General features: G+C 50.7%; 1 protein-coding gene across 1 annotated transcript in view; it reads left to right on the forward strand.

Annotated features, from left to right (window-relative positions):
- The window catches only part of ADAMTS2 (ADAM metallopeptidase with thrombospondin type 1 motif 2), a 219,276-nt gene that overhangs the window by 48,103 nt on the left and 144,386 nt on the right, over positions 1–26,787 (forward strand). The window contains exon 3 of the mRNA XM_044262614.1: positions 21,130–21,289. Within this exon, the coding sequence (XP_044118549.1) occupies positions 21,130–21,289 (160 nt within the window). The remainder of the gene's footprint in view (positions 1–21,129; positions 21,290–26,787) is intronic.

Genomic DNA, 26,787 nt, shown 5'->3' on the forward strand with positions numbered 1-26,787 from the left:
TATTTATTTGACAGAAAGAAAGAGAGAGAGAGCACAAGCAGGCAGAGGGACAGAGAGAAGTAGGCTCCCCACTGAGCCAGAAGCCTGATGCAGAACTCAATCCCAGGAAACTGGGATCATGACCTGAGCTGAAGGCAGCTACTTAACCAACTGAGCCACCCAGGCGTCCCTTTGTGTCTTTTCAAAGCCAGCTTTCCTTCCCAGTCCAGAACCTGTTTCTTCAACACTTGTAAGTGCCTGGTCTTGCACTGGATGCCATCCCATCATGAGGATGGCAAACAAACAAACCAGCAACCTCTAGGAGGGAGGTAGAAGACTGGTTTTGTAGCAGAAACCAACAGACTGCAACAGGAGTTCTCTAGGCCTCGCCCCTGCACCATTCCCTTGGGAGGTGGTAGTCACAGGCCGATAGAAAGGGTATCAGTACCCGGTGTTTGCACGTGAACTTTCCTTCCTTCTTTAGACTTGCTCGGCCCATTTGGTGTGGGAAAGAGTTCTCATATTGGATGTCTACAAAACCTATTTTCCTCAACTTTATAGGAAATGAAGGATTTGAGGGGATAATCTTGACATTTCCTGCCCACTCTAGAAGCCTCTCCACTTGGCCAGCAAGTCCTCCTTGGAAGCCAAGAGTTCTGTGTTGAGGCCACCTTGCGGGTATAGTGGAGCCCTTGGCAGTGCTGCTGCCTCCCAGAGCCTGGAGTTCTGCAGGAGCGGGGTCCCAGGGTCGGAGCCATTGGGTCTGCCTGGCTTCCCTGGGCTGAGCTGGGTCTGGCTCTCCCAGGCGTGGTCCTGCTGGAATGGTGTTCAGATCCCAGAGGGAGCTTCTAGACGATCTCATTTCTGACCTGTAAACAAAGCCTGCAAAATAAGAGGCCCCTCGTGTGTGAACTGGCTAATTAATCTGACTGATTTAGAGGAATGCATAGCGCCCCAGCCTCCTTCGTGAAGATTAGCACTTTTTGAGGAAGTGCGAGTCTGCCAGGACAAAGCAACACAGAGTTGTGCCCCTGATTTGGGGAGAACAGAGGGATGCTAGGCCAGGCTACCTTCCCACATCTACCCCCCATGTAAACAAGGAGGGAAACTGCAGGTTAGCACTCACTCTGAGCAGGTGCGCGAGAAGCCAGGAGCCCTCACAGGTGGGTCATGGTGCCAGGGACAGTGGGAAGGATAGTTCAGGGGCCTTGGGGTCGGAGCTGGCACACAAAGCTCCTGACCACCTCTAGAAAGACAGGGACAGAGGTTAGGCAGCATCCTGAGCATTCTCTTTCATGGTGACCCAGCTTCTCTTTTGATAACTGACCCATAGAAACTGACCCCAACTCTCATAAGCAGAAGAGAATTAAAGGAAAGCCATAGGGGGATAGGGACGGAGTTTGGAAATGGGGTGCCTTGGAGGACCCTAGCCAGAGCCTTAGGAAGCTTTGTAGGAAATGTTCAGGGTTCTGGGGTCAGGTGGGGGCTTAGTTTGGCTGCACTGTGGTCCTGTACATTCCAGAAGGAGTGCATCACCTTGGGTGAGCTGATTCTCACCCCTCCCCACCCAGACTCCTTATTAACAGTTCTTCTAGACTGTTCCCAGAGGCATGGCTGTCCCTAGGGTGTGCAGGAGTTCCAGGCAAATATTTTTTGCAGGGCCCTTGTCTATATATAACAATATGATTAAAAATGTATTACAAGCTCCTTGAGCCTGGGTAGAATATCGTGAGCTATTGATGCAGGTTTAGAGGAGCAGGGGAGAAGGGGTGCTAACCCTTCTGTCTCCTGTCTCCATCAGTACCTGCAGAAATCCTCGGTGCACACACACTGTCTCTTCTGTCAGGTCCAGAAACCATCACTCTGAGTTCTTTATTGTCAAGTATGCCACTCCTGGCTAATTTCATATTTGTATTTCCCACAGCAGGCTAAAAGGGTAGCAATACAGTTGTTATTCACAACACATGGCTCTCACAACAATGACTTCCAGGCATGAAGTCAACCTGCCTGTCTAGAGACACTGTGTTTCTTTTGCCCCAGCACTCCCAAGTATTCAGTTAGTGTATTCAGTTTGTGCTGCCGATCGTGTGTCCCCGGACTGGGCTTCAGCCATCTGCCTGGGAATGCTGGACTTTGGCTCTGTCGAAGGCTGTTACTGTGTTTTATTGATGATGACCACTGGTGCAGATCTGGTCCAGAGGATGCAGGAAGTGTGAACTGGTGTTTGTTTCTGGTCATGTCCCATTTGCCGTTTGGAAATCTCCAGCGTCAGTTGAAGGGACCACACATCTTCTAGTCACGTCCTCCCTGCTGCTGTCCTTTGGCTGCACTCTGATAACAGGAGTCCAGAGCCCGGAACTCATTCTTTGTCTGATGTGAGTGAGAGTCACCAAAACAACGGTGTCAGCACTGCTCTGGTGGCTCAGTCCCATACCTGTTCATGAAGGAAATACCCTTTTGGCCAGTGGGGATGGCTTGTTCACCTAAGACCCTGGGACAACCTAGCAGGCATGAATCCTGGAGCTCCTGGGGCATCCAGGGGGCCTCATGCACCATTTGGAGGGTTGGAGTGTATCCCCAGGGGAGTAGCAGGGCACATGTGGGTAGGAATCAGGCATGGGCCTCTGCCCAAGGGCACTGCTTTGGTCACACTTTTTTTCTTGGTGTTCCTGGAATGCCCTGGGCTCATTTCCTCCTAAGGGCCATTGCACTTGCTGCTTTATGCCCTGGAAGTCGTTGCTTCTGCAGGGCCTACCCTTGGACGTGGGGATATAGCAGCCAAGCCTGTTGTGTCTGTTCCAGGGGGAGGTGGCCAGCATGTGCCCAACAGGCAGCCAATGAATGATGAAGAATGTTTCGGCCAGAGGGTGCTGAGAGTGGCCTCAGGTGCAATCTTACATTCACAACTTTAAAGTTTGGGTGATGGGCATTAGGAGGGCACATGATGTGTTGAGCACTGGGTATTACACGTGACTGATAAATTATCGAACACTACACCTGAGACTATTGACATACTATGTGCTCACTAATTGAATCTAAATTTAAAAAAAATAATAAAAATAACTTCAGACCTAGAGCAAAGTCACAGAGACAACATGGAGATTGCCTGTAGTCCCTTCACCCCATTTCCCCTAGCATTACCATCTAACCGAACAGTGATGGAAACCAGGCAATTCGCATGGCTATGATGTTCTACTATCACTGGGACTCTGGACTGCATCTGACTCCTACCCATCTTCCAACTCCTGTTTTTTTTCTGGCTCAGGAGCCCATGCAGGATTCCATTTGGTGTTTGATTGTTGTGTCTCCTTCGCGTTCTCCAGTGTGAGATCGTTGCTCTGTTGGGCACTTTTGAAGGGAACGGGTCAGTTATTTTTGTGGAGTGGGCCTTCATGTGGATTTGTCCAGTGTATCCTCAGGTCAGACTGACTTTATGCATTTGGGGCAGGAACATCCCGGAAGGCATGTGCTCTCTGCAGCGTGTCACGTCGGGGTATGTGATGGGGACTTGTTCTGCTGCTGGCAGAAGCGGCCCTCATCTCTTTGAGGACCCCTGCTGTCATCCTCAAACTGCAAGGGATTCTCCTCTGTAAATGTGCTGTTTTTCCCTTCCTAATTCATAAATATCTACTGGGAAGATACTTTGAGATTATGCAAATGTTTTTTTATCAGCATACTTTCTCACACTAATTCTTAGCATCCGTGCATGGTCCTTATCTGTGGTGATCCTTACTGCGGTGTTCACCTTAGTGATCTTGTATCTCCACATTCCTTCTATGTCAGTTAACTGAACCCACTGTGAGGATGAGCTTCTCCTCTTGCTCCATGTATTGGTCCATTATTTATTTATACCAGTGTAGACTCGTGTATATTTATTTTATTCTGTGGGTTATAACCCATTCCTATCATTATTTATTGTTTTGTTCAAATTATCTCAGATTTGGCAAGTGAGATTGGATCCTCTGACCTTTAGCCACACTTGCATGTGATTTAAAAAAATTTTTTTTCATTGTGATAAATTATACTTAACATAACATTTACCATCTTAACCCTTTTTATGCATGCAGTTTAATGGTGTTAAGCATGTTCACACTGTTATGCAACCACCACCCCTGTCCCCTTCTGTCTCTATAAGTTTGACAACTCTGAGTACCTCACATGAGTGGAATCACACGGCATCTGTGACAGGCTTCTTCCCTTAGAACAGTGTCCCCCAGGATCATCTGTGTCATGGCGTACTGTAGAATTTCTTTTATTTTGCAGGGTGAATAGTATTTCACTGCAGAGTGTACATAATACATTCTGCTTGTTTCTTCATTCGTTAGACACTTGGGTTGCTTTCACGTCTCTGCTATTGTGAATACCGCTGCTGAGAACATGGGTGTACAGATATCCCTCGGACACCCCACTTCCCATTCTTTTGGGCATATACCTGAAAGCAGAATTGCTGGGCCATATGGTAATTTTATTTTTACCTGTTTGAGGGACTGCCGTACTGTTTTCCACAGCAGCTGTTCCATTTTACCTGGGCCGGTGAGGCAAGCTAGCCCTGAGGAGGGGGCACCGCTGCAGGTGGAGCCCTGGAGGAGGAGGGGCAGCAGCTTGGGGACAGGAGGGGACAGCCTGGGGTGCATGTGGTCTGAGGCCCCTGGGTCTAGAGCTGACACCAGCTTACCTGCCCAGCCTCCAACAGAGGCCCCAAGAGCCCAGGTGCGTCATTGCCGGTGGGCGGGCTCTGCTGTCCTGCATGGATGCCAGGCAGTGCCAGGGGTGTCTGTGGGACAGGGATTTGGAGGAGGGGGGGGTACTGGACATTTGCCTGCTGTCACCTTTCTAGCCCTGAGACTCTGCCCTCGTCTCCTGGTGTGAGGCCTGGTGGCCTGGTCCCCTGTGGGGAGTTGGATCCCACAGGGTGCCTGATCCTACGTGTCCTCCTCCCCTGAGCCATAACCAGTGATGGTTGGGCCCACTGAGCCTGCCTTTATCCTGGATGTGGTGCTTTTGGTCATTGCTGGCCTTGCTTCTCTGGCTCCGTGTCTAGGCTCCTGCAGCCCACAGAGTGGCCCTGGGCCACGTGGGCTGCCATCCTGGCTTTGGAATTAGTGAACATCCCAAGGTTGCTGGTGCCGGAGCCCAGCACTTCACTCTGGACAACACTCGGCAAGTGAGGACAGAGCATTGGGAGCGTCTGAAGGCCCACAGAGCATCCTGGCCACGGCCCAGAGATCCTGGCCCTTATAGCCCTGGCTCTTCCCAGAAATAAACCAGACAAGATCCCTCGTCAGATGGCATGGCCTGATTTTTGTTTTGGGAAATCTGGACTCGAAGGGGCAGCAGAGAGCCTCAGGGCCTGGGAGGGCTGCCGGCCCCAGGAGCGGCAGCTGGGCAGGCGGGCAGAGGACGGTCGGCGGTCAGCCTGCCCTGGATACCGCGGCAGGCCCCAGAGATCTGAGCAGGAACAGAAGCTGGGTTTGAAGGAAACCAGCCAGGCTCTCTGTGCCTGTGAGGACAGGAGATGTCCAGAAAGGGGCTGGCAGCCCAGGGGCCCAGGGAAGGGGTGGTCTGTAGTGAAAAGCGTAAGCCAGGCTCTTTTGCTGAAAAAATTCCAGACCTGGGGACCCGGCACATGTGGGCACAGAGGTCAGGTCCCCTCCATTCCCAGTCTCACCCTCTCAATCCTTCCTTTGACCTCTGGGAGAAACAGGCTTAGGGAGAGGAGGAATGAGGAGGCATTGCCCAGCAAGGCCTGCATTTTCCCCATCAGGCCTTCTGTGTCTACCTATGTAAGGCATAGCCGCCAGGCAGTGTATCTCTCCCTCACCATTCTGAGCGTGGCCTAAGGTCCCTGCTTCCTGGCCTTAACTGAGTTGCCCTGTCCACACCCCGACCACCTGTGTGAAGGGCCGCCCAGTTCCTGTGGGGGCCAGATGCCCCATAGCTCCCTGTGGAGAAGCCCTGCCCACCAAATGAGTCTTTGGTCACCAACCACGCCACTGGACCCTTGGTGAACCCATGTCTTCCCTCTGGCCAGGTGGACCCTCCTGGAGGAGCAGGACATGGCCTCCTGGACCCCTGAGACTTGGGGCTTCCTCTTGTATAATGCTGCGCATCGAGAATTGCATTCCCTTCCAGCAGCTGTGTAGGCTCAGCCTTGGGATTCCCAGGAGACTCTGGGGTGTGGGGGGCATGTGAAGAGCCCGTGGCAGGAGCCCTAGCTAACCTCTGGGGGTAAAACCAGCATCTCCTCAGGAATGGAGGACAGATGCCTGCCTGGAGTGCCCTCAGTGGGGCTCTGGAGTGGGGCTCCTGCTGGTCCCTAGAGAGGGGGCTTGGAAGGTGGGGTCCTCCCGCCTGCTCCTCTTGCATTGGCTGTGCCATATTCCCATGCCCCTGGGCCTGCACCCTCTGCTCTGTGTCACAGGGGCTGGAATGTCCACTCCAGGAGGGGGAATGTTGGGAGCCACACATGGCCAGCCTTGGGCGTGCTCTGACTTCACTGGAGTCAAATCTTTTCTCCTTACATGATTCAGGGGGTGACCTGCCCAGGTGGTCCCCTCCTTCTTGCTGTCTGGAGTGCTCCTTGAACAGCAGCCCCGCTCAGCTCTGTCATTTTAGGACCCAGGGGCCATCCACCATGCCTGCCAGCAGCCAGCACTGCATTCAGGTAACGTTGGAGCACAGAGGCTGTTCCAGGCTGAATTGTGTCCCCACCCCCTATTCCTGTATCAAAGTCCTAGCCCTGGACACCTCAGAATGAGACTTCATTTGGAGATAGGGTTTTCCCAGAGATTAATTAAGTTAAAATGAGGTCACACTGGTATGACTGGTATCCTTATAAGAAGAGGAAGTTTGGGCACAGACAGGCACAAAGTAGTGACCATGTGAGGACACAAGGAAAAGGTGGCCAAAGAGAGGAGGCCTCAGAAGAAACACCTTGATCTTGGGTTCTAGCTTCCAGGATGGTGAGAAGGACATTTCTGTTGCTGAAGTGGCCCAGACTGTGGTACTTAGTTGTGGCAGCCTGAGCAGACTAAGACAGAAGTGCTGGAGTTGGCATTGGCCCTGCTGTCTAGAGGGAAGATATGTTGGCAGTTTTCTCAAAGCAGTGTAGTTGGCAGATGCAGAGCAAGCCTAGGTGAATTCTGAGGAATTATCCTGGGGTCCTCAGGCCTGTGGGCCCTGCAGTAGGACTTTGTGGGTTTTGCTTACCAGGGTGAGTCGTCTAGGGGTCTGGGATGGCTGGGTGGCCATCTCTGGGTGCACATGGCTGGTGACACCTTGGCCCAAGGTCCCTGTCACCAATTAACATCATTTATGGGGGTGTTAGTCCCCTCACAATGATCCTTAGTACCCCCAAAACCACATATTTAGAAAGAAAGCTTACACTGGTGCTCCTAGACCAGTGCCCCTGCCCCCTTGCACCTTGATCCACCCCTGCACGTTCTGTCGGGACCAAGCTGGAGTGGAGGAGCTCAGAAGTGCTGGCTCCCAGCCAAGTCAGGACTGGTGGAAGGGTGGGTGTGTACAGCCTTCAAGGAGGTAGGAAGGCCTGATGGGCAAGGATGTTGGATTCCACCTGGTATGTGTGTTGTGGGGACTGGGCTGCCCCAGGGAAGATACCAGCCGAAGGAAGGGGCTGTCAGCAGGACCTTGAACGAGGAGCTGGGATCTTATTTTGTGAGCTCTCCTCCACTTCATGTCTCAAGGCCACAGTCTACTGGGGCCCAGCTGGTGAGATATGGGAACTCAGAAAGAAAAATTCCACTTTTTGATATTTTGGCAAATGTTCCTGCAGCAAGAGTCATTTTTCTTTTTTAGTGGAGAGCGCCTTGTTATTTATGTGAATGTTAATTTGTGACTGGGGACATTCCCTGATGTGGTCTTCGTGCTGAGCGAGACCTGGGAAATGTCAGCTGGAGCATCTGTCAGGGATGGGTGTCAGTTCTTGTGATAAATGGGCAGGCCTGTCGTGGTCCCAGGGTCTGAGCCTGACCCACTGACCTTTCTGCCTTCGCCAGGCTGGGAAGCCAGTTCCATTTCCTGGAGGCTGTCTGTGGTGCTGATGTGCTCAGAGGCTAAGTATGGGACAGTCTGGACTCTCACAGGCTGGACAGGCCAGCTCCCATGGGAGCCATCCTGGTGCTGCCTCATTTAGTGGGAAGACTGTCAGGCCAGCCCCTGCACTGGTTCCGGGAGGCACTTTTGCCAGCATCTTGTCTATCCTATTTTACTTCCTTAGCTTTCTCTTCCTGCCCCCTCCTCCTTTCTTTGAACCCGTTGATACAAGTCCTTTGTAAACATCTCAAAAAAATACAAAAAATACCAATAAAAAAGCAGAACCCACCGCAAACCTTAACACTGTTAATTCTGTCACACATTTCCAGGCCCTTTTCATTTCATGTTAATGATAATGATAATAACCAGCTAGTGTGCTAGGCACTGTGCTGAGGGTTATATCTCATTTAACCCTCACATCAGTTGTGCAAATACCATTACCCTCATTTTGCAGCACTGAGGCTGAGAGTCCACACAGCCAGCGCCGAGGTCAGCATCGGAATTGAAGGAGAGTGACTTGGTGGTCATGCCTTTATTTGTTAGGCTCAGCTAACATTTGGCACAGAGATATATGTGATTTTACCGAAGAGCATCATACTGGCACTGGGCCGGCCTTTGTTAGTCAACAGTACATCATGGATGTATTTGTTCCTTAAGTGGTAGAAAGTCTTATCTGCAAAACTCTTCAGACCTAGCATAAATTTGTAAAATCTGTAACTTTTTTGCGAGTCAGAGATTTTTGAAAGCAATCTGACCATTTACGTTTATTGTTAAAACAAATGTGTTTGTTGTTACTTCGATCATCTTGTTTACTTTTTGTTTTTCTGTTCTTATGTAGTTTTTTTAGTCTTATGCATTTTACTATATAATCAAATCTCCTTCATTTCCAGGAATTTGGAAGGGTATATATTAATTTTATAGGTTGTGGCTTTTGTAATTTCAAATAAGATTCTTAAACTAGTGATGATCAACTAGAACAGCTTATCAGTAACTGTTGATCTTTCTATGGAAGATTAAGAAATTATTGCAATTAAGCTACTTCTTTTATCCCTCCTGGGCCCTCTCTTTCATTTTTATTGACTTGTTTTGACAGTTTTTGCCCCAACTTTTTAAGTCAAATTAGGAATTATTTTTGATGTTGTATAGCTTTCCTTTCCAGAATGTATGGTAAAACATCTGGTTTGTAATCATAATTATCACAGTGGAATGGATGCAGAGGCCAGTTCTGATACTTTCAATCTGTGATTTCCCTATTTGCGGAAACTTGATTTTGAAATCAAGCCTGGGTTGCATAAAGTAGCAAGAGAGGAATAATGGGGGAGGGGTATAAAGCACAGTTGAGACAGATGCCATGGAGAGGACTCTGTCCATCAGCAGAAGTGGGGCAGAGTGCCTCCTGTCCCCTGCTGCTAGAGTCTCTGGACTTGCTCAAGGTCATGCACCTAGTTAGTTTGCAGACTTCTGGTTCCCATCCCAGTCTCTTGCTGTTTAAGGCAGTGTTCTCTCAAGGCCATTGTTCCCTAAGCATTAGGTGAGATGGATTAATGTGGCCCAAAACAAGACATTAAAAAAAACCCGCTGGATCCTATCAAAATCCCAGCTGGCTTCTTGGCAGAAACTGACAAGGTGCTCCCTAAAGTTTATATGGAAATATAAGAGACCAGAATAGTCAAAACAACATTGAAAAAGAACAGAGAGGACTCAACCCTTTCTAATTTTCATACTTACTACAAAACTACAGTAATCAAGACTGTGTGGTCCTGGCAGAAGGATAGATGTACAGATCAACGAAGCAGAACTGAGGATCCAGAAATAAATCCTCACATTGGTTTTTGACAAGGATGCCAAGACAATTCAATGGAGGACAAAATAGTCTCATCAACAAATGGTGCTGAGACTATTGGACATCCACATGCAAAAGAATGAATCTGGACTCCTGCCTCATACCCTATAAAAAATTAACTCAAAATGGATTATATATCTAAAGGTAAGAGTTAAACCTCTTAACGAATAGAGGAGTAGGTCTTCATTGTTTTGGATTAGGCAAAACCTTAGATAGGACACCAAATCACAAACAACAAAAGAAAAATAAATAACTTGGATGTAAGAAATACCCTTTATAACTTCAAAGAATACCATCAAGAAAGTGAAAAGACAACTTACAAAATGAGAGGAAATGTTTGCAAATCCAGTAGGGACTTGTATCTAGCATATGTGAAAAACTTTTACTAGTCAATGAAAAGATGAAAATAATCCAATTTCAAAATGAGCAGTGGGTCTGAGTAGTCATTTTTTTCCAGAGAAAAGAAACATGGCCAATAAGTAGATTCATCACATCTTCCGTCAACAGGGAAAGTCGCATCAGAACCCCAGTGGGATGCCACTCCACACGAGGTTGGCTAGAAGAAACAAGATAAGTGAGAACAAGTGTTGGCTGTGGAGAAATCACAAGTGCTGCTTCCTCACTCCCTGCCCGTGGGAACGTAAAATGGTGTGGCTGCTTTCAGGAAACAGTGTGGCATAGGGTTACCCTGTGACCTAGCAATTCCACTTCTAGGTATAACCCTATGAGAAATGAGAATCTCTGTCCACACACAAAACTTGTGCATGAATGTTCAAAGGAGCGTGATTCACAGGAGCCAAAGAGTTGAAACAACACAAATCCAACCAGCGAATGGATAAATAAATGTGGCATATCTGTACAACAGAATATTAGTTGATAATAAGACAGGAATTTAAGTCTTGACATATTTTACATCATGGGAATCTTGAAAACATGATGTTAGGTGAATGAAGCTAGCCACAAAAGATCACATACTATATGATTCTGTTTATAGGACATGTCCAGAATAAGCAAATCTGTAGAGACAGAGAATAGATCAGTGGTTTCCACACACTTGTGCATGTGTGGGGGGAGACATTAGGGGATTATGGGAGTGACTGCTAATGTATACGGGGTTTTTTTGGGGGGGTGATAAAAATGTTCTAAAATTGATTGTGGTGATGGTTGAATTATATGCTGTGTAAGTGGGTGAATTGTATGATATGTGAATTATAGCTCAGTAAAGCTGTTATGTATTAAAAAAGCACAAGTCTCAGTGAGAAAGTTATTCCTCTCTCAATTCTATTTTAAACTTTCAGATTGAGTCAAAGAGAGGCTCAGTTTGATGCTAACAGGTCTTAAATGCCTCTTTAATTTTTCTGGAACAGAGAGAGATCAGGATTCAGGCTCAGAGTCTTAGCCTACAGCTAGCATTTCACAAAACTGGTTAAGGTGAGAGTTGTGATGGTGATGAAGAGAATGTGGGAGCCTGGTGTCCCCCCCGACCACTGGATCTCCTGTGGGCCAGTGTTGGGGGGAAGGTCTGTGTTTCCAAGCCTACTTCTGCCCCACTGGGAGATCTGATCAAGTAGTTTAACTTCCTTGAACCTTAGGCCTTAGAGTCGCTTAGAAATGGAATGATCCACCTTATGGAATTTTAGGGAGATTTGAAATGGCATCATATTTGACCTCTGTAGAACACCTGGTGTACAGTGGGGACTCAAACCCAGGCGTTACTCAGATACCAGCACACCCCCTTAGGAATGAAGGGCCAAGGCTTGCCACATTGAGGCAGAGTGGGGATCCCAGGCAAGGAGTGGGGCATGTGGAGGTCTGCTCAAGGATGGATAGTGAGCTGCTGTGTCCCCCAGGGAGGCCATGGCCTTTCTTTTGTAGGCAGAGGTAGTGGTCCAGGGGAGGAGAGGGTTTTCTACTCTTAGCTGTTTGTTTGGCATCTTTGTACTGGAGCTCTTGTAGGTCCTGTTGGAATTATGGAAAGATGACCAGTGCCTAATTCATAAGTCACCTGGCCCAGCTCCTCACTTTGCTGATGAGGGAACTAGGTTGCAGAGGGCACAGGACTGGCCTCAGACCAGGATTTGAAGCTAGCTCTTCTGGCTGTGTATCTGGTGTTTGCTCCAGCAAAGACTGGGCTGGTCTTTGCTCCCAAAGAGAGGGCTGGTCTCTCCCTCCTTCCTGTCCTTCAAAGTGGGGTTCAGCTTTCCTTAGCACCCAGCTGGGTATGGAGATTGGCACCGGGGGCACATGTCTGTTCATGATTTTGAGCATCGGAAACCGAACTTGAGCAGTTTTGGACAAAAGAGGGATTTTCCTGGAGCAAAGTTATCTTGAGGAGCCTGAACCAGGCCCAAGGAAGGGCAGGGCCTGCTGGGTGAAGTTATCAAGGCTCAGGCTCAGGACTGGGGCCTACTCAGTGACCTGTCTGCAGTCACTTGACTAGGGAAAACACTACAAGGCCTGGCTCTGGCGACAGCCTCCCCTCCAACTTGGTGAGGGGGTGGTGGGGGGACAAACTCTAGCCTGCACACTGTGGTAGGGAGGGTTCCCCATGAGGAAGGAGGGTTGGATAGCATATGGCAAGGGCCTGACAGGGGGCGGCCAAATGAGGCAGAGAGCAGGGGAGGCAGGGACTCTGCCCCAAGGGCATCCACAGACGGAGTCTTCCAGAAGAGGTTGTTATGGAAGGTGCAGAGCCATAGTGGATGGAGGTTCAGGGGAGAAGACAAATGTTTCTGTGGGCTTGCTCTTGCTTGCTGGTGGCCAGTGCCCCCCACAGATGGCTGGTGCTTCTTTTGGAAAAGTAGAAAAATGAGTGTGCAGAACATCCTCTATGGGGCTGAACTGTGAAGGAGCCCCAGCTGGTTGGGTCAGAGTGGCTTGAACCCCATGGGGCTGATGCTTGTGTGTGGTGGTTGGGGTCTAGTACCCCTCCCCCCATAAAGCTTCAGGACCACCCTCGTCTTCCCTGGGTGGCTGGGAGGGGAAGGATGCCCCAGAGAAGATGGATCCCATTTTGGCAGTTCACCCACTAGACCATCATTATAAAAAGGGAGGAGAGAGGAAGGGATTTGGTTGTGTCAGAGCTAAAATAGCTCCAGGAATGGAAACCTTACCACATGCCAGCATTTGGGGGGATTCCTGTGGCAAGTACACATGTGTGTGTGTGCGTGTGTGTGTGTGCATCCAAAGTCGAGCTTTGGGTGACAGCAAGCTGATGCAGACATGTGCTGCCTCGTTCTCTGTCAGAGTCTGGATCCTTCTGTGTTTGGACCAGCTTCTTTCTTTTTTTTCTATTCTCAATTGTCACTGCTGCAACCTTGACAGGCACCCGACAGTCTTGGTACGGGAGGTTACAAGAATGACAAGATTGAGCGACAGCCTTGGTCCCCGTCACACCCACGTGGGATCCTGCTGCATGCCCCAGCCTGTGGCTCCCACTGAAGGAGCCGGTGAGGACAGTGACCTGGCTGCCCTGCGGAGGGGAGCAGGAAGCACGCTTGCTTCCCAGCGAGACCCTGGCTCTCAGAATGTCAGTGTTGTGAACACTTTAAAATTCAAAGTAACAGGAAATCTGTTAAGCCTCTAGATTCTTATAAATTTTTTTTAACTCTTCATTTTCCTTCCTAGTGACTACTTTGTCATAAACCAAACAGCAAAGGAACAGAGCGTAGGGCCTACAAGGAAGGAACAAGGCAGCCATTTGATAATCCACCTGGTTCAGAGAACTAGTGATCTGATGACTAAAGAGCCAGGTTCCAGGCCCCTGCAGTAGCACCTGAGTCCTCCCTATGAGCCTCCCTCCTGGCTGGGGTGGGTAGACAGTCACAGAAATTAAGAGCAGAGTGGATTTGGGGTAAGTGCCAACGTCGGGGTGTCAGCGCTGCCAGGGGACACCAGGCTGGACTGACACATGTGGGCTCCTGACTGAGTGCCCTTCAGACCAGTGTGCTTCAGGGACTTCTTTCATATGTATTAAAAGGGGAGAAGAAACAGATTCTTATTAATAAAAATTTCATGTAGAAACAGATACACTTGCTACTGGCAGCAGGGAAATCAGAGTCCTGGAAAAAACTCCGTAAAACAGAGCCCACATTCCATACCTTGCTCTCTTGTCAGTTGTCTTTTGCAGATTTTGAGACAGATGCATAATTAAGATTCTTGAAAATCAGGCAAGGAAATCAATCCCACTTGCTTTCTGAAGAGCCCTTCACCGGGCTTATTCTGGCCGATGGTCTGGATGGGTAACCCAATGCTGGTCATAGGTAGTCATGCACTGGTCCTGGGCCAGCAGTGCTGGTTTCGAGGTAGGCAGGCTGTGCAGTCTCAGATGGTCAGCCTCTGGACTCAGTGCAGTCAGCCACTGGTCTTGGGGCAGGGGCCACCCATGCTCATCACTCTGACATCCGTGTTTGCGTCCCACCATACCTGAAAGGGATGGGTTGATGCCAGTGAGGAATGTCTGACTTGTCCATTTGTGAGTCCTGTCAGTTAGAGGTCTCTGGTTTCGTGAGGAAATCTGAGTAACCTGGCATCATACTTCAAATTGATCTCAGTGAGCTTTAGTGCCCTGCAGATGGGCATTTGGGAGGGTCCCTGCCAGGCAGCTGGGCCAGTTAGGGCCCTGGTTTCCTGACGCTGGCAAGGCCCAAGACAGCATCCAATAGATTCAGTGTCCTTGGGTCAGTCTGCCTGGAGGCCAGCTAGGGAGGAGAGCCTGAGCCCTGGCATGGAGGGAGATCTCCAAGCTGTCCTGGGATCTCCAAGGCCAGAGAGGGCTGCTCCTCACCAGATTGAATTCTGTGTTATTTCCACATTGGGTCCCTCCAGAATAAACCCCAGCGCTGTAGGCCTGTGGCATAGATGGCCCCCAGCCTGGGATGCAAGGGTCCCTCCAGATGAGGGGGGTTGCCTTGCTGTTTGCTGATGTCCTGTTGTCCTGCCCTAATTGCCATAGTAGGCCTGGTCTGGCCCAGGAGCCCACCCAGGAGATGCTTCTTCCACCTGGGGCTGGAGTCTGATTCCTAGACCCTGTATGTCCCCAGCACCCCTCGGTCTCAGTTCTCTCATTTGGAGAGCAAGCAGATAGATGTTGTCATGTGGGTTGCTGAGCACCTATGCCCTTGTTCTGCGGCCCAGGCTGCATGTGCTCCTGCAGCAGCCATGTGAGGGAAAGGGTGGCCAACTCTGTTTATAGGCCCAGGAGGCCTTTGGGTCTTGGCTGAGGTCACCCGGCCAGAGAGCAATGGTGCTGGGATTCCGGAACGCTGCGGTCCATTCCCACTTGTACTTGAATGGGTTCTGTTAATAAGATGGTTTGAGACACTAATCTGCCCCCAAACCACAAACACAGGAGATGTCAGTGGCACTAGAGAGGAAGTATCTGATGCTCTTGTCCACCTCACCCACATGGCGGTGGAAGGGGATGGCCCATGGTGTCCCAGCCCTTCCTGTCTGTGTCTCAGAGGACGTGTCCCATTGTTTTGGGGTTATTTATTCACTCATCTGCAAGCACTTGCTCACTCCCTGCGTGGCCTGGCAGGACCCTGTGATCTAGGCATGAATCAGAGTGTGGGGGCCTGCAGAGTTCCCTTGGGCCTGACCTCCTCTCTCTCCTCCCACAGACTGGTGACCTTGGCACCCCAGTCTTGGCCCCCATAGCTCTGGCTCCTACACTTCCTCTGCATCTTGGACCCCTTCCCTGGAAGCCCAAGATGCTGAAAACCCATGTCTTCAGCGGGGCTACCTCTCCTGCTTCTCTCATCTTGTGCCCCTTAGAGAATGGCTACCTCCTTCCTCCCACTGCCCACTGGGACTCTGTATTAGTTTCCTGCAGCTGATATAACACATTACTGAAAACAAGAGAAACTTACTCTCTCACAGGTCTAGAGGCCAAAGTCGAGGTGTTGGCAGGGTTGTGCTCTCTCTGGAGGCTCAAGAGGAGAACCTGAGGGAACTCCTGGCCAGTACCAGCTCAGCTAGTGTGTCAGATGGGCAGCAGGAACTGCTGGAGATTCCAGTGTTTTGAGAGAATTTGAAAATCTGGTCATTTATGTGAAATCCTCTGATTCTTAAGTTGGAGCAACTAATTTAAGCTTTTAAAAAGCTCTGCGTGAGGTCACCAAGTTGGCAGAGGAGGGGATTCAGGCTCCATCCCCCAACAAAGATGAATAATTAGGCAGCTGTCCACAAACAACATCTCTGGGAGAGCCCTGGAGTCCACTTAAGAAATTTCAGCAACACAGTAGAACAAAAACCCTGAGAAAAACAGTGCAAGACGAGAAGGAAGGCGGCTTCGTGTTGTTTACGTCATCTCGTCCCCCAGGCCAGCACTGCTCAGTGCCAAGAGGGAACTCCACAGCACAGAAGAGTTTCCCATACCAGGAAAGGGAGAGTGGGGTGAGCAAGCAGCTTCCTCAGCTTCTGACTGGGTGATAAACAAAGGACTAGAAACCATGTCACCCCATCCAGAAACCAGTGAAGCTGAGATGTATGGAGACAGCTAGGAACAAGAAGGGCAGAGGTTACCAGCATGAGAGGTGACCATGGTTCCCGGTTGTCTGCTGCGCAAGGGACACCACCAGCTTTTGCTACAGAGAAAACCGATGGCCAACACAGCTGCTGCGAACCCCTGCAGATTTTCCTGCTGAGTTTTCACCCCACAGGCTTTCATGTTCATGGAAATTAGCTGCTTGAATCCCTCTGGCTCCCTCCTCCCATCCCCTTCAACATGATATCTGCATCAGCAGCCTTCCCAGGCCTCTGTGGTTGCATGAGTGCAAAACACCAGCCTAGACCCTATGGCTGACCCCCCATGGCTAGGTAAACACGGGGCTAGCCCTCCAGCTGTGCACAGGCATTCCACTGACCTGACACGTGGTGTCAACCTCCACTGCCATGTGTGGCCCCATGGTAAGACCCTGCAGCCATGGGAATGCACATGGATAGCCAGGTAGTTGGTAACTGCTGGTGTGGCTGTAGTTGCCTCTGGTTCTTGCTGCTAGTCCTGGTGCTTGTCACATGTGTATCTGCAACCAGACCTCGCCACTACACAGACACCTGCAGCTGGTCCCCACATCTGAGTGTGTGCATACCACCAACTCTGGCCACCACCACTGCCTGCCCTGATCCCTAGCTACTGGACCTCGGAGGTGCCACCCCAGGAGTGCCTGTAGCAATTGCAGACCCCTGCAATGCTCACCAAAGACCATGCGGTTGTCGATGTTGTGGATCCTAGCAGCCTAAACCAAGGGGACATCATGTCCTCCCTACCCACCCTGCCTCTCCCTCAACTCAGAGCCACCACACACCTCCTGCTATTGATGCCCTGCTTTTGCCCACTAGATCTGAGGTCCCAGCATGCTCCCACCTGCAGGGGAAGGTCTTTCCTTCCTGAAGTCAGTTCACAAAGTCTGAAAGTGTATAGAAACCTTCGCAAGAATGAGAAAAATGTGACACCATCAAAGGAACATGGAAACTCCCTGTAACTGATTGAAAAGGGATGGGGATACATGAATTACCTAATAATTCAAAATAATTGTTCCAAAGTTGCTTGGAGAGCTTTAAAGAGAGCACAGTTTAACAAAAACCAAGAAAACAATACAATAACAAAATGAAAAGTTGAACAAAGAGAAAACATGAAAAAGAACCAAACAGAAACTTGGAGCTTAAAAATAAAATGATGGAAGTGAAGAATTCAGTAGAGTGTCAATAGAAGACTGGACCATGTAGAAGAAACAGTCAGTGAGCTGGAAGGTAGATAATTTTAAATTATCCCGTCAGAGGAGCCAGAGAGTGAAAAGGAACGAGGAAAGCCTGTGGGGCTTAGGAGACACCATTAAGAGAAACAGTCTACATATTATTGGAGTCCCAGAAAGAGAAAAGAGGAGAAAGGGGCAGAGAGTTTATTTAAAGAAATAATGGCTGAGAAGTTCCTAAACCTGGGGAGAGATTTGGACATCTAAATTCATGAAGATCACCCTGAAATTTCAATCTAAAAAGATCTTCTCCAAGACACATTATAATAAAACTGTTTAAAATAAAAGACAAAGAGATATTTTCAAAAGCAGCAAGAGAAAAAACTTCTCTCCTACAAGATAGCCCCTATAAAGCTCTCAGTGGATTTCTCAGCAAACATTTTGCTGGCCAAAAGAAACTGGGAGGATATATTCAGAGTGCTGAAAGAAAAAACAAACAAACAAACAAACAAACAAAACACAAACTACCAACAAAGAATACTTTATCTTGCAGAGTTGTCCTTCAGAAATGAAGGCATGATACTTTACCAGCCAAACAAGAGCTGAGGAGAGTTCATCCCACTAGACCCACCTTATAAGAAATGCTGAGAGTTCTTCAAGCTGAAACAAGAGTGTGCTAATTAGTAGCATAAGAACATGTGAAGGGGCACCTGGATGGCTTAGTCAGTTAAGCGTTTGCCTTTGGCTCAGGTCATGATCTCAGAGTCCTGGGATCAAGTCCCACATTAGGCTCTCTCCTCAGCAAGGGGTCTGCTTCTGCCTCCCTCTGTGTGTGTGCTTTCACTCTCTCATTCTTTTGCTCTCTCTCCAAAGACTGAAATCATACTGAGTAACTTTTCTGATTACAGTTGTATGAAACTAGAAATCAACAACAGGAGGAAAACTGGAGAATTCATAAATATGTGGAAATTAAACAACACATTCTTGAACAACCAGTGGGTCAAAGAAGAAATCAAAAGGGAAATTGAGAAAATATCTTGAAACAAACAAAAAATGGAAACACAGCATACCAGAACTTCTATAATACTGCAGAAGCAGTTCTAAGAAGAAAGTGTATAGTAATAAATACCTATGATAAGAAAGAAAGATCTCAAATATACAACTGTTTGCAACAAATGCAAACAGAAGATTGAAAAGCTATCTGCACTCCTGTACTCATTACAGCGTTATTTACAGTAGGCATGAGAGCAACCTAAATGTCCATCTGTAGATGACAAGTTGATAAATGTGGTCTGTATATACCTTCATAAAGAAGGAGATCCAGCCATTTGGGACAAGACAACATGGATGAAACTGGAGGATGTAATACGAAGTGAGAGAAGCTAGCCACAGAAAGACAAATATAGAATCAAAAATACTCAAACTCAGGGCACCTGGGTGGCTCAGTTGATTAAGCCTTTGACTCTTGATTTCAGCTCAGGTTATGATCTCCTTGTTGTGGGATCGTGCCCCTTGTAGGGCTCCCCACTCAGTGGGGAGTCTGCTTGGGATTCTCTCTCTCCTCTCCTGCCCCTCCCCCCACCACGTTCTCTCTGTCTCTCTCTCTCTCTCTCAGATAAATAAATAAAATCTTTTTTTTTTTTAAGATTTCATTTATTTATTTGGCAGACAGAGATCACAAGTAGACAAAGAGGCAGGCAGAGAGAGAGGGGGGAAGTAGGCTCCCTGCCTAGCAGAGAGTCTGATGCAGGGCCGGATCCCAGGACCCTGGGATCACGACCCATGCCAAAGGCAGAGGCTTCAACCCACTGAGCCACCCAGGTGCCCCTAAATAAATCTTTAAATAAGCACTCAAACTCCTAGCAGGTGGAGAATAGAATGGTGGTTGCCAGGGGTTGGGGGGAGGGGAGAATGGGAAGTAATGGTCAAAGGGTACAGAATTTCAGTTATACCAGGTAAGTTTTGGAAATCTGTTATATAGCACAGTGCCTATAGCTAACAATGTTCTATCACATACTTAAAATTTTCTGAGAGGTCAATATTATATGAAGTGTCCTGACCAGGAAAAATATGGTGGTAAAGGGGGTAAGAGGATACTTTGAGAGGTGGATATGTTTATGCCCTTGATGGTGGTGGTGGTTTCATGAGTGTGTGCTCATTCCCAGACTCATCAAGTTGTATAGATTAACTATACACATCTTGTTACATGTCAGTCATATCCCAATAAAATGGGTAAAAAATCCCCCCAAAACCCGAGCGGGTCCTAAATGTATGATCTCAAGGAAGTACACTTGTAGGTCGACATAGTGGTGGCCCCCAATATGAGACCATCAGTTTATGGATAATAGATGGAAAATCAAAAGTATGGGAGCTAGACAGGGCAGTGATAACTGGTGGGCCAAGGGAGGGTAAGGCTGTGCACCTGTGATTGGGGGCAGTGGCAGTTGGGGGGATCTGAGCCAGGTGTTGAAGAGAGAATGGGAGTTTACCAGATGGCCAAGGTGAGGAGGGCCAGCCATGAGGGCTGTATTGGCAGGATGGGACTGTCCCAACCACGGGGTAAGTTGTGTGAGCCAGAGGCTGGATGAGCAGTGGCAGATTGAGGGTCTTGGCGGCCAGAGTACATATAGAACAGCCAGCGGGGACAGGGGTCCAGTGAGGGCTGTCCAGCAGGGAAAGGCTACAGCCTGTCTTGGGGAGGCAGCAGGTCAGCTGTAGAGTCTGGTTCCCAATGTGGAGGAAGGGATAGATGCTGGGGGCACAGGGACTCTTGTCAGCTGCAGGGATGCATGCTCCATTCGGGGCGTCCACTGCTCAGCAGCATACACTATGGTTAGCCTGTGTTTTTTTGTGTGTGTTTTTTGTTTTGTTTTGTTTTTTAATGTTTTGTGACCTCTATGTAATTATTTTAAATTGCTGTTTAAATGTTTTGTTTTTTTTTTCTTTTTTAAGATTTTATTTATTTGTCAGAGAGAGAGTACAAGCAGCGGGAGCAACAGGCAGAGGAAGAAACAGGCTCCTGGCTGAGCAAGGAGCCAGGACCCTGGGATCATGACCCGGACCAAAGGCAGATGCTTAACCATCTGAGCCACCCAGGCATCCCAGTCAGCCTGTATTTTGCAAGGGAAACTGGAATTCCAGTTTTGAAACATGAAATGTCATAATTTTGAGTGTTGGGTTTAGAACTGTGAAAATACTGTGTGTCAACCTGAACATGTCTATGGCAGATTCAGTCCCCAGTTGGCAGTTTGGGCCTTTGTCTTGGATTTTGGGCTTCTGGGGGGGTGGGGCTGGGAATGGCTCAGGTAGAGCTTCTTCCCTGATGGGGCTTACCACCATCCAGGGCTCAGAGACTAGAAGAGCTCTGCAGAAGGGACTTCTGGGATCCCCTGTCTGTGCCCTCGATGGCCCAGTTCAAGCCTGCCTAACAGGGGTGCTGGGAAAGATCCTTCTGGTCCTGTCCGTCTGGTGGGAGGTCCCCTGGGACCCTCCTTGCTGCTGCCCATCCTTGGTCTGCTGTGCTCTGGGAATTTGAACCATTTCGTTTTTGCCTTGCAGGCTGGCCTGATCCGTATGGAGGAGGAGGAGTTCTTCATTGAACCCCTGGAGAAGGGGCTGGCGGCCAAGGAGGCTGAGCAGGGCCGTGTGCATGTGGTGTATCGCCGGCCACCCACCCCAAGACCCCCTCCTCTGGGGGGACCACAGGCCCTGGACACAGGTAAGGCTGCTTGGTGAGCCCACCCCAGTTGTCCCCCTGGGGACCCCAGGCACCCCTTTTGGAGGTCTGGTCTTAGGCCGAGCTTGAGCCCTGCTCTCATTGACCACAAGGAATGGTGGGGGTGCTGCAAAGCCGGGGAGGTTGGGGGGGGCTCTGCTGTCACTGCACATGGGCCGCAAGCTGGCAGGTCTGGGACCTCCATAGCTGGCAGTGGAGGCTGACCAAGGGCCCCATTCTGCTGCTTGAGGTCTAGCCAGTGTCGGGGAGCAGGGGAAGCACAGAGCAGGCCTGCACCTGGGCCTGTGTCCCTTGCCCATGTCTCTGATCCTGTGCATGTAAAGAAGATGTTTATTGGTCTCACATGGCCTCCCTCTTCCTCTGTGCAGACCACCTTCCCTGCAATCATGACTGACCACCCTTCCCTAGCTGCTCACAGAGAAAGGCCCCAAGCTGTCCTCTGGCCCTATTCAGACCCTGCTTCCTCTTAGAGACATGTGTCAAAGGTGTCAAAGGGAGGAAGGGGAAGGAAGTGCATGACAAAGACCCCAGAGGACCCCCCATGGCCTCTGCAGCCTGTGCACAGACTCAAATGGTTTTTTGTTTTTTGTTTTTTTTCCTTTTGAGACTTAGAACCGAAGTGCACTCTGGGCCCAGGAGCATGGAAGGAGCTTCTGGGTGGACCTGTGATAGCCCCTGGCTGCAGCCTCTGAGATCTCAAGCCCAAACCTCCCCCGCATTCTTGGGATCTTGGGTTCCAGGCTGCAGGGAGGTCAGGTTGGGGTCAGACCATGGTCCTAGCCGGCCTCATGGTCCTTGGGCCCCAGGGACCAGATGAGGCTGCCTTGCTTATGCCCAGTCATTAAGGGCTGGGCTCAGCCCTCAGCCTCTGGTGCTGGCCCCCTAGCTGCAGGTGGCCAGGGCAGGTGATAGCAGCGGGGCCTGGAGGCCTGGGTCTTAGGTCAGGCTTACCTGCATGTTGGCTGAGAACCCGAGAGGTCCCCTCAGACCAGCCCAGCCATGCTGTGATTTGTTGGGGCACTCCCATCACCCCCAAACAGCCCTGGCTCATTTATTTTAGGTCTCTCTGTCTGACTTCCCAGCTTGACAGATAAATTGGGTGCAGGCCGGCAGGGCGTCATTCTAATTTCAAGGAGTGGTGTCGGATACTTTTGCACAGAAATTGTTCCGTCAGGAAGCCCAGCGCTGTCTAGAGCCAATCAATACTTAGGGCAGACCCTTTTTCCCAGGTGATGAATTGCCCATCTGCCAGGCCTTCCTCAGCCTCAGCCTTCCTGCCTCTTTCCTACCCTTGGGCTTCTCTGAAGGGGGAGGAATGGAGAGTCACCAAGTAGGGTGAGGGTAGGGGTGAAAGTGGGGGCAGTGGAGGTGCTCCAAATCAGGGGTCAGGCCGACACTGGCTGGCTGCCCTTGGGCACATTTGGGCCTCTGGCTTCTGCCTTCTCTGTCCAGTGGGATTAGAAAGGCCTGTGTCTCAGAGAGCTGAAGGCTTGCCACTTTGGGCCTTGGGCTTGGTGCTTCTGGGTCCCACTTAGGTAGGTGAGGTGGCATCTGCCAACAGGGGCTGCCAGGTGCCCATGGCTGTCTCTGATCCCAAATTCCATGTGGTGCCGTCTCCTAAACATGGCAGCCCTCCCCCGTGGCTGTGCTGGCCTTGCCTTATTACTTAGGATTTTGTTGGTCTTTGGGACCTTCTGTTAAATCCATCCTCCCCTCCCCCTGCCATCCACCTATTGCTGGTGAGAGCTTGGAACTCAGAATGTAGGAAAGGAGTTTCAGACTCAGAATAACCTCAGAAACCAGTGGCCTTAGAGAATGTTGGGGAGAGTTGCCTGGGTGGCTCAGTCAGTTGAGTGTCTGACTGTTGATCTGTGCTCAGGTCTTGATCTCAGGGTCGTGGGTTTAAGCCCCATGTGCTCCTTGCTGAGTGTGGAGCCTACTTTGAATAAAAAAAAGTAGATAGTGCACAGGTTGGAGACTGAGGTGCTGGAAGGTGGTGGGGTACAGTGAAGGTATTCGGGGTTGGGCTCTGGGCCTCAGGCCTGGGCCTTGGGTGTCTAGGCTCCAGGCTGTGGGCTGTGATTGGTAGGGCCAGGCCGCAGGCCCAGGGTCTGGGGCCAAGGCCCCTTTCTGTGATGTCTGCGCCCAGTGTCAGCATGACCCTGTGTAGGTGACTTGGTCACCCAAGAGTACATTTCTCCCTTGATGTCCCTTTCCACCCAGCTCTGGGCCGAGGCCTACTCACTGGGTGGAGGGGGTCCAGACATGTTATGCTGGGGCTGGGCTGAGGGCCAATGGTGACCTCAGATGGGTCCAGCTTTCCATTAGCCTGGACCTTTTTATGGCCCAGAGTGAAGCCAGGAGATATGTAGAAGCAGTGTCCTAGGCTGGGCCTGTTTGCTCTGTGCTGGGCACAGAACCCTAGGGTGTGTGTGTGTGTGTGTGTGTGTGTGCCGCAAAGTCCTTTTCTTTAGTGAATTCTGATGGGGACCCTGATAGATCACTGTGGCTGTGACCGAAATGAGCAGGAGGCATGGACTTGAGGCTTCCTCCTCCCTCCCCAAAGGCAACTCCTGGAAGCGGGTTTGAAACCCCTGTGATGGGCAGTGTGTAGGATGGGTCCTCTGGGGAAGGGGAGACATCTGTTCCGGACCTTCTGGGCTGGGAGGTGGGCTTCTGGCTGGGTGTGGGGTTGCGGGTAGGGGTGCCTGGTGGGGGTTGGTGGGTGTGTCCCACATGGCTCCTCCAGGTTCAAGACACATTGTCCCATTTTCCTTGAGCAACCAACAGCCTTCCTGGAATGATCTTGGGGGTCCACCTAACCTCAAAGAATTGTTATCACTCATAGTCTTCATCATCAGGTCAGTTGCTGGGTTGCAGACTGCCCCGGGGAGGTGGATGGGAAACAAACGTGTTCACATGTCTTCACAGACTCAGGCCTGGGCCCAGTGTGTGCACAGAGCAGTGTAGTGTATAACAGTGTTGTTCTTGGGCCACAGGCTAGGGTCTCAGGGTGGGCAAAGGGTTGAGGGAGAGGAGGGGGCACCTTTTCTCTCCTCATGGCCCTGCAGATGTGGCAGAAGTGTCTCTGCTCCACTCTGCTGGACCCAGGAGCCCAGCCGGGACAGGAGAGCAGAGCTGAGGCAAGGGGACCAGGGTGGCCTTTTGGGGACAGGTGGTTGAGGCATTTCCAGACCTCCTCCATGCCAGGCCTCTCTCAGGTTACACCGGGTCCCATTGTCTGTCCCCACTCAGAGTTAGCCCTATATCCAGGGCAATATGGTGCCGGGGGACCAAGTACCATCAGCCTTCCTGGTGTGTGTGTGTGTGTGTGTGTGTGTGTGTGTGTGTGTGTGTGTGCAGGTGTGTGTGTGTGTGTGCAGGTGTGTGTTTGCACTTGCACACATATATGAACGGGGCCCCACTTGGAGTGCTGGGCCTGTGCCTGAGCCCTGACCTGGCTGCCATCTGTCAACCCTGTCTGAGGTGGTTGAGGGGAAGCCAGGGCTGACCGGTGTGGGGAGAGGAGCCCCAGTCTGGGCCGGAAGCCCTGCCTCGTACTTGCACAGGGACCCTGGCATGTCACAGCCTCCTACTCTCTGGCTATTGCGACGTCTTACCACCAGCTGGCTCACTGAAGACAGCTGCGGTGTATTATTGTCATAGTTCTGGAAGGCAGAAGTCTGAAATGAGTATCACTGGGCAGAGGTCAAGTGTGGGCAGGGCCGTGCTCCTTCTGGAGGCTGTAGGGGAATCTGTTCTGGCCTCTCCCAGCTTCTGGTGGCTGCTTGTGGCCACATCACTCCAGTCTCTGCCTCTTGGTCACACTGCATCTTCCTTGTGTGTGACCCTCCCTCAGCCTCTTGCTCACAAGAATGCATGTGATTGTATCCAGGGCCCATCCAAATAATCCAGAACCATCTCCCCCGATCTCAAGACCTGTGATCTAATCACGTCTGAAGAGCCCTTTTTTGGCCCCATAAGGTAACATTCTTAGGTCCCAGGAAGGACCTGACACCTTTGGGGGCCACCAGTCAGTTCAGCTCGGAAGTGACCCAACCCACCCATGCGCAGCTGGCTGTGCTGTGAATGGGATGCGCATCTGTGGAGGCGTGGGTGCCCTTCTCCAGGGGCAGGGCTCAGGTGCAGCTCAGGCGGGGCCCTTCCCTCTGCCTCTGCTGGGTCCTCATCATTTTCAGCTGGACTGTGGGGCCTGGAGAGCCTGGGCCATGGTGTGGTTGGGCTGGTCCCAAGACAGCATGCACAGAGCTGGCCTGGCTGCAGACTCAAAGGGCCTGGCTGTGTGCAGGAGCCTGCAGGTCCCCACGATGAGCTGGGCACGTGGTCTCCCTGCTAGATACATGGTGCCACTGCCAGACAGTCGTGCCATTCCAAGAGCCACAAACTCCAGGGCTGGCAGGATGCAGCTGGCCGTGCCAGCAAGGACAGTGGCCTGACTTTTACCTCCCTCCTTTTGACATAAACAATGGGAGTAGAGAATGTGTCTCTACTGAAAGGAAAACAGCAGGAGCGTGGTGGGCACAGGGCCGGCTAGAAGCCTTGTCCAGGGGGCAGCCCCTCCTTGGCTCCCCTGACCATCACTTGGTGGGAGTATGGGGCTAGGGTAGTGATCCTCTCACGGTCAAGAGCATCCAGACATCAGAACTTTTATGGGAACCCTCATGATTTTGAAATGTTGCTTTACAATTCTAAAAAGCACCATATGAGCCAGATAAAACATGGCCCTATTGGCCACCTGTGCTTGTGAGAGGCAGAGGCAGAAGTGCTGTAGTGGGGGCTGCTCTTCTAGGCCCCCTGAAGCCCCAGGGCATGGCTGTGGTGGGTGGGGCTCTGTGCTCCTGCTAGGGGGGTATTTCCTTTCTCACAGAACTGCCCTATGGACCACTGTGCCCTCCCACCCTGCCTTGCACTGGGGCATGGGTGAAGGAAGAGAAGTTAGGCAGCTCAGTACCCATGACCTTGGCTGCCTCCTCCTCGGAAATAGACTCTGCCAAGCCTCTGCCCGCTGCTGTCAGGCTGCGGCATCCTCCCTGGCAGGCAGAGGAGGCATGCCACCCCCGGGAGTGCTCTGCCCTGCTTCTGCCAAGGGAGGCCAGTGAGAGAGAGCCGATGGGGTGCTGGCACTGTGTGCTGCTCCGTGTAGCTCCTCCACGTGGCCGGCCCGCAGTCTCTATATCCGGTGGCCCAGTCTTTCCTCTGCTGACCCACTGCACATTTCTTTCCATCCCGTGACACTGGCTTGAGCCAGGTAGGAGTTTTCCAGGCTTCTGAGGAGTCGGGAAGGAGCTATCCCAGGAGTGACGCTGGAGGTAGGCATGCAGGGCCAGGAGCCAGGGTGTCAGAGCTGATGCTGGGACCTGCAGCCTGGAATGTTCCAGAGGGTGGATGGTGTCCTGCAGGCAGTGGGCAGCTCTGGTCGGAAAGGGCCCGAGAGGGAGTTCTGTGTCACAGCCAGCCCC

This window comes from Neovison vison, chromosome 1 (genome assembly GCF_020171115.1).
Source record: "Neovison vison isolate M4711 chromosome 1, ASM_NN_V1, whole genome shotgun sequence".
Lineage (NCBI taxonomy): Eukaryota > Metazoa > Chordata > Mammalia > Carnivora > Mustelidae > Neogale > Neogale vison.